Source organism: Chionomys nivalis, chromosome 7, assembly GCF_950005125.1.
Source record: "Chionomys nivalis chromosome 7, mChiNiv1.1, whole genome shotgun sequence".
Classification (NCBI taxonomy): domain Eukaryota; kingdom Metazoa; phylum Chordata; class Mammalia; order Rodentia; family Cricetidae; genus Chionomys; species Chionomys nivalis.
This window is the reverse complement of record NC_080092.1, coordinates 11715608-11723531: the sequence shown is the minus strand read 5'-3', so window position 1 is coordinate 11723531 and position 7924 is coordinate 11715608. Positions and strand designations below refer to the sequence as shown.

Below are 7924 nucleotides of genomic sequence, written 5' to 3'. Positions count from 1 at the left end.
ATGCTTGTCCTCTCACTGAAAATATGGTTTCTGATGAGATTCCTAGGAAACATCAGGCTGTTTCACTGATAAACTCTCTGCGGTCCAGGCCTTGTCTTCTGTTGTGCTATTGGTGAATTGTTTGTTACTTAAAGACTGAGGTCAGTGGCAGTCTGAGTGGTTATTTGGAGTTACATGCCAAGGAAGCTCAGGTCTTGCTTGACAGTTTGTTTCTATTCTTTGTAACCTGGTTTGCCATTTGTCTTGAGATTTTGTTGAACAGTAATCTCTAGATTATGATAGCCAAGTGGATTGTCTCAGGCTACTTTGCCACACCAAGTGACATAAATTACCTACTACTATCTAAGGTTTGTACACCTGTAGGATGGTGCATTCGTTAGGAACAAAGATTACAATTCTTACATTAGGTGTGACATCAAACTTTGGAATCCTAGCACTGGATGGTGGAAGGAAGCCTTGTTCAAAAGCATCTTTTGCTACACCCAAGTTAAAGGTCAATCTAGACTACATGAGATCCTGTTTCAAAACTGCCTAATCTGGCCAGGCAGGGTTCTCTAGGAGGCAGAGGCAGAGGCAGGGGGATCTCTGTCGGTCTGAGGCCAGCCAGAAGTACATAGTAGCGATCTGTCTCAAAATAACATGTCTCAAAATAACAGGAACAACAAAAGAAGATTAAGATCCTTTGAATTGGTTTGATTTTTGCCTTTTTGAGAGAAGGCCAATGTGATGTTGCCCCTGATGCAGAGTCCGAGCCCCTGAGGATACCACACACATTCAGAAGAAACCAGCCGTATATTCTTCTGAAGCAATCTAGGCCTGTGAGAAAAGAAGATTCAATAATGTCCCCTTGACTCACCTTTGGTGACCTTCAATATTACAGCTGCTGTTTCTCCAGAGATGCCAAGAAGACTTGCTACCCCCTGTGGCTCCTGGATCCTCTAGATCAGCAGTTCTCAACCTGTGGGTTTTGACCACCCGAAAACACATTTTTCTGATGGTTTTAGAAGTTGAGACACCTCTCAGTAGCAAAATGGCAGTTATGAAATAACAACAAAAATAAATTTACAGTCTGGGGTTCCAAGACCATCGGAAACATGTGTTTTCCCATGGTTGCCTGCACTGCTGTTGTTCACCTTGGTTCTCCTCAGCAGTCCCTCCTGGACAACCCAGGATGAGTCATGATGTCTGGGGTGTGGCCTCAGCTTAGCTGCCGTCCAGTTCTAAAGATGCAGGGCTCACCTGAGAACTCTCCTCCTGCCTCGTCTTCTGCCCCACCTTCCTCAGAGGTTCAGGGTGGGAAAGTGGGCACCTGCTTCTTCTCCATGGAGGTTAAGAGCAGGGATTGGGGTGCGGACAATCAGAGCATCCTTGTCTTTGTGGGCAAGCCAAGCAGAGTGGAGGAGTGAGAGAACCCTGGCTCCTGGCCTTCCTTCCCCGGGACACACTCACCTCCCGCGGCCCTGAGAGAATGCTCTGGCCTTATGCCCCCATCTTCACCCAGCGCTCCCTTGTTAGCCTCCGCTTCCCCAGCCTGACCTGGGAGAGCCCACTCAGAGCTGGAATGCCCAGCTGGGTTAAGGGTGGAGCCCATCCTCAGGAGAGGAACTTCAGGTTCAGAAAAGCTCACAGAGGCTAAGGGCCCCTCCTCCAGGTAGTTCTGGAGACCAGGGGGCTCCTTGGCAGTGACTGATGACTGACAGGAGGTGCGATGTCCTGTCTGTCCTCACGGCACATGACCGTGTGCTTTCGCTCTCTGTCTCTGGCCCTTTGCTCTACTCAGGAAAAGCTGATGGACTCCTGTAGGGGCTGGATCTGGACTGTCTTCACCAAACTCTGCCTCCAGGGTTCTACGGCTCTACTAAAGCGCCCTGAGGGTCTTGATTGCCAAGGGAGTGAATAAAAGGACAGTATGCTGTGGGGAGGGGCTGACAAGAGGGCTCAGCACTCAAGAGCACTTGCTGGGTTTGTAGAGGACCAGAATTCATATAAATAAAGACAAAACTGTGCTGTGATGGAGCTCCCCTTTAATCCCAGCACTCGGGAGGCAGAGGCAAGTGGATCTCTGTGAGTTCAAGTCCCAACTGGTCTACAGAGCAAGTTTCAGGACAGCCAGGGCTACAAAAAGAAACCCTATTTGGAAAAACCTAAATAAAAAACAAACAAACAAACCAAAAAAAAATTGGGCATATAGTTCAATAGAGTGCTTTCCTAAATCCAGTCTTGAGAAGTGCAGGTGGTGGTGGTCATCATCATCATCATCATCATCATCATCATCATCAAGAACTGGCAGAGACAGCTCAGCATGTAAAGATATGAAGGCACCTGTCACCAAACAAAGTGTTCGGTCCCTGGGATCTGCATGGTAGAGAAAAATAACTCTTGCAAGCTGTTTTTTGACATCCACACTCACGCCATGTACACTTGTACCTACACACACACACGCACACACACACACACACACACAATTAAAAAGACATGATGGTCCAGATGTGTAATATCAGCACTGAGGAGGTAGAGGGAGAGTTCACAGTCATCTCTGCTACATAGTTTGTTCAGGGCAAACCAGGGCAACACAAAACTGCCTTTAAAACTTAAGGAACTAACTCACTAGAGGGGAGAGGAGGGGAGGAGAGAGAGAGATCTTTAGGAAGCAGAGGGGGAAGGGGCTGTCCTCAAAAGGCAGAGAAGAGAAGGAGTCACTGGTCTCTGAAACATCAGAGAGGGGAATCTCTGGTGAAGCGTGCTCTGGGAACCAGGACAGAGCACAGCTTCCAGGAAGGAACAGGCACTCCTTTATGGGAGCATGCTGGCTCCACCTCACCCCAGTACCCAACTGCAGTTCCACGCACGCTGCAGCGCCCCCACCGAGCACCTAGTAGAAGCTGGCAGGAGTTGTGGCAGTGGAATGGCCAGCGCCCTGCATGGGGGTGGGCACAACCCCTTGCCTCCAGCCCTGCATGCCCAGCTCTGGTGCTAGCCCACCTTCGGTGCAACTATCTGTAATGGGATCTGATTCCCTCTTCTGATGTGCACGTGGACAGATCATTCATGTATGTAAAATACTGGAATAAATAAATCTTTTTTTAAAAGACTAGGTAAAGTCAATTTACTTACAAAGGAGGAAGAAGAGGAGGAGGAGGAGGAGGAGGAGGAAAAAAGAAGGAAGAAGAAGAAGAAGAAGAAGAAGAAGAAGAAGAAGAAGAAGAAGAAGAAGAAGAAGAAGAAGAAGAAGAAGAAGAAGAAGAAGAAGGTCACTTTTGAGGCTGCATGCTCCCATTCCTGATCCAGCTGTCTTGTCTCTTGGAAAAGCACTGCAAGACGTGTGCCTGCCCCAAGGAAGGGTGAGGAGAGGGGCCCACTTAGCACAGAATCTGAATTTCTTTCTTACCAAACCAGGATATAAACAATGGATAGAACCCCAGAAAGGTGGGCCACCGAGGTCCTGTGGGAGACCCACAGCCAAGCCCAGTGGCTTGCATTCCCCTCTCAAGCTAAGGACAACTACCCATGCACACTTCCCAAATGCTTAACCCTTGCTGGTCTGAAACTCACTGTGGAGAGGAGGCTGGTGTCAAACTCACAGAGATTTACCTGCCCCTCCCTGGAGTGTTGGCTTTAAAGATGTGTACACCATGTATTGCATTTTTTTTTAAATTACAGAAGTTTTTAAGCATGGAGCTATAGCCCAGGAACAGCTGTAGCATGGTTGAAATCCCAGGTTTGATGTCCAATCGTACAAATATAATTAAAACAGCTAAAAGTAAGAGAAAAAATGCTAGCTTGTGTCTCAAACAGCAATGAGGATTGTTTATTAAATCTTTAATTTTTTCTTTTGTGATTTTTGTGTTTTTTTTCTTTTTTGTTTTGTTTGTTTGATTGATTGTTTTTGTTCTTTGGGAGGTTGAGTCCAGATATTATGTACCCCAGGCTGTCTTCATATTCAGTGTGTAGCAGAGGATGACCTTGAATTTCCTGATCTGCCCACCTCTAAGTGATTACAGGCACAAACCATCACCCCTGATTTTATGTGACCTTAGGAATGGAACCTAGGCTTCAAGCTACAAAGGCTCTTTACCAACTGAGCTGAACCTCCAACCTACTTGTGAAGACTTTGCCTTACTTTGGGGTCAGGATTCAGACTTCCCAGGTGAACCTCAATGCTCCTATTACTACTGCATGATGCAGGACAAATTTCTTTGCTTCTGTGCCTCAGTTACCTCATGGAGGCAGGGCTAGCACTGTCTCTCTATGTAGCACTGGCTGTCCTGGAACTCACTCTGTAGACCAGGCTGGCTTCGAACTCAAAGAGATCTGCCTGCCTCTGCCTCGCGATTTTTGGGATTACAGGTGTGTGCCACCACAGCCAACTAATTCTTCCTTTGCAAGTGTGTCTGTGTGAATGTGAAAACCCAGCTCAGTTCCCATTGCCTCCAGAAGAGTGCCCGAGGCTCTCAGCCTGCTTCCCCTCTGCAGGTGCTTTCACGCACCCACCTGTACATAGTCCAGTAATGCAGGAACCTGCAGTCACCATGAGATTCTGCATTGACCCTTATGGGCAAGCAACCCCTCAGAGGCACTCTGGGCCCCTTTATGTGTGTCTATATCTGTGCGTTGTGCATGTGATGTATATGTTTGTGTGTGTGCACAAGTGTGAGGAAAAGCACACATTTACATATGTATACATGCATGTGGAGGCCAGAGATTGACCTTGACTGTCTTTCTCTGTTCCTCCCTGGCTTATTTGTGAGCCAAGATCTCTTCATTGAAGCCAGACCTTGCAGATTTGGCTGGACTAGCTGGCCACTGAGCACCGAGGATCAGCCTGTCTCCGCTCCTCTCCAACAGGTCCCATAGCTGTGGTTACATTTGGGTAGGTGCTGGGGAGCCAACCTGGGTTCTCATTTTTGCACAGCAAGCTCTTCACCTACTGAGCCATCCCCCAGCTCCTCCAGCCATACCCCTTTTTTTGATCCCTCAGTGCCAAGAAGAGCCTGGTGAGAGTAATGTTTACTGGCCTCCCCGAGGACCCCTGAACACCCAGAGAAGCCTGGAACAATGTGGAGTCAGCAGAGGACAGCCGAGTGTGGACCACATACAGAGAAGGGGACGCAGTGGTGGTGTCTGAGCTGGCACTCGGAGACTATAGCCTAGGGTCATTGTAGGCAGAGCCTAATCCTTGCCTGACCTTCTACCCACCCTTCATTTCAGCTCACAGAGACTGCTCAGAACAAATCCCACCTGGACACAGAGTTCATGCAGATGTTGTATTTATTAGTGGGTTCAGTTTGGAAGTCGGGGGGCGGGGGTATGTGACACAGACCGCTTCAGCGTGGGTGGCCATGCGCCTTAGTCTGTGCACGTCCCACTTAAACTCCCCCACACAAATTTGATGGCCCTTAACCCACCCCTCACATAAAAGCCACAGAAGCCCTTGAGCACATGGTCGGAACTTTGAGGGTAATCAGAGAACTCATTGGGACCTTTGAGGGACCCAAAATACTGATCCCGTGGCCTGCTGGTGTACAGGACTATTTGCTGAATAAAGAATCTGTATGTGCCGAAGACCCAGAGGACGTGTTCATCATCGCTCAGAGTTAGCACCACAGGAGTCCCCTCGGCGTAGCCACTTACATCACCCCAGCTGTCTTCATGCTGCACCTGGACACTAGGAGAGAGGACAAGCTTAGGACCCTCATCCAGACACGGCGTGACCTGTCTCTCGGTCCATGGCGCCCCTCCCCGCACTCTTCTGACTTCTTGAGACACGCAAACAAGTCTCTCACTTGGAAAGCCACTCTCAGACACTGTGGTCATTACTCAGCCTGCTGGGGACTCAGTCCCCCCACATGCAGAGTGACATCACAAGCAGAGCAGAACCTGGGAACCTGCTCAGGAGACCTTCAGACGGAGCAGCTACTGTCACGAGAAGCTGACCCTGGCCAATCTGGGAATTTCTCAGTTTCAGTCACTTATAAGACAACAGCAGACCCAGAAGAACAGGTGCCTTCCATGCTCTAGGGGACTTCACCAGCCCCACCCACTGACTCCACCGGAATCCTCATCCTTCTTGTCATTCCAGAGCATTCTCAGCCCTGTTCAGACACCGTCGTCAGCTTGTCTGACTTGTCCAATCTCCATCTCTCATCCTCTAAGCACAAAGCAGAAATCTACTCGGGCCTCAAGGAGGGTGGACCCCACTATGAAAGTCCTGATTTTGAGTTTTCTGCTTCCAGCATATCATGCCACTAATAATCAGTCAGAGCTCCCCTTGGACCCTCAGCTCTTAGACTAATGTGACAGGTAGATTTTGCTATCAACTGTGTGGATTCAGGGGACTTTCCTATTGACTTGAGTAGGCAGATGCATCTCCAACCTTCTTTGATCAACCCAAGAGACAGCAATAGGACGTCACAAACAGATTCAGTAAGAATAGGACTGTGTTCAGGACAGATTCCTGAAACTGGAAGAGTTGGGACAGGACACAGCAGGAGGGGCCGTGACCCCGCCCATACTTACCCCATGATCACATTATTCCGAACATACATGCGAACTGCTGTTAGATTTTTCCCCTCAGGTATGGAAGTACAGAAAGGTGTGCCCGTTGTTGTGCCATGATAATCTGTGTGGACAGAAATCCAGCAAGGAGAAAGCCCACTCAGCCATGTGGAGGGCCTGTCTTCCCACCCTTGAAGCCTGGGAGGTTGTCCTGTGACCTCATTTAGTCAGTGGCAAAGGCTAGGAAGAGTCTCTGGGCTACGGGGTTAAGAAAGATGAGGTGGCCAGGGAGAGGTGCACACCCCACAGCTGGCTTACCATTTGCCGAAAAGGCTGGGGTCCCCAGAACGGCAAGAATCACCAACAGCAGCATGGCCTCCGGCTGGAACATCTCAAGATCTGAGGGAAAGAGCAAAGACGACCTAACTCCTAGTCAGGGAACCAGCTAGATTTCGCCATGCCCGCCCCTGGGAGCCATGCGCCTTACCTGACTGGGAGAATCTGCCCAGGGTATCTCGTGCCTGGACCTCCTTCCCCTCCCCTTATATGCTCCTGGAGTCTCTTGGGCCCCTGTCCAGAAGGAAGCAGCCACAGGCCACCAGAGGGACAGGAAGGAGCTGGTGAGGGGCTCTTCCTGGGGGAGTTCTCAACGCCATCTGGGGAGGCTCCCGGACACACTGTGTTTGCCGACTTGGCACTGCAGCTTACATCAACAGGGCTGGTGACAGTGACAGCCATTTATTCCTATTGTCACCTCTGGGTTCTCTCTCATGAGCGCCTGGTCAGAACCTGGCATTACAAGTGGGGGAGGTTTGCTGGGAGCTCTTCCCCAGCTCTGCCAGGCAGGTTTCAACCAGCTCTGCTGAAGGAACAACTGGCCTCAGAAAGTCTACAGAGCAGGCCCAGGCCTCCATAAGCCTAGGCAGCCCCAGGTCTGTCAGACTTCCTAGAACCTCTACAAGGTCCTGATGGCCTCAGAGAGTCAGGGACCAGTCACGCTCCTGCCCTGCTTAAGGAACAAGGGGCACTTAGTCATTGGCTGCTTGGCCTGTCACTCAGGTGTCCAAGGTGGTCTCCCTCATAGACTGGATTTAGGGACAGGAATGGTGAACAGATGCTGGGCAACTCGGAGGTTGTGGGGATAGAAAGACACACAAGAAGTAACAGGAGCCACAATTAGAGGCAGAGACTGAGGGGAGGGTGAACCCTTTTGTCCATCCCATCTGCAGCACCTGAGACCAGGCTGAGGTGTATGTGTGTGTGTGTTGTATGTATGTATGTCTGTGTGTGTGTGTCTATGTGTGTGTGTGTTTCTGTGTGTATGTCTGTGTGTCTGTGTGTGTGTCTGTTTCTGTGTGTATGTGTGTGTGTCTGTGTGTGTATGTGTATATGTGTGTGTCTGTTTGTGTGTGTGTATGTCTGTGTCTAT

General features: G+C 49.6%; 1 protein-coding gene across 1 annotated transcript; it reads right to left on the bottom strand.

Moving 5' to 3' along the window:
- Window positions 1-5346: 5346 nt before the first annotated feature.
- Zg16b (zymogen granule protein 16B) lies at window positions 5347-6886 on the bottom strand. The gene is made up of 3 exons (XM_057776922.1): window positions 6814-6886; window positions 6517-6619; window positions 5347-5665 (listed from the first exon to the last, which is right to left on the bottom strand). Exons 1-3 carry the CDS (start codon window positions 6884-6886, stop codon window positions 5347-5349), a joined length of 495 nt encoding a protein of 164 aa, XP_057632905.1.
- Between the last annotated feature and the right edge of the window lie 1038 nt (window positions 6887-7924).

Bases quoted from the DNA above. Each gene is read 5' to 3' on its own strand.
- Zg16b (XM_057776922.1), bottom strand. From the start codon at position 6,886: ATGTTCCAGCCGGAGGCCATGCTGCTGTTGGTGATTCTTGCCGTTCTG. The intron at 6,620-6,813 runs GTAAGCCAGCTG...CTGTCCACACAG, and splicing joins CCCAGCCTTTTCGGCAAATG to ATTATCATGGCACAACAACG. The intron at 5,666-6,516 runs GTAAGTATGGGC...CCTCTCTCCTAG, and splicing joins CGGAATAATGTGATCATGGG to TGTCCAGGTGCAGCATGAAG.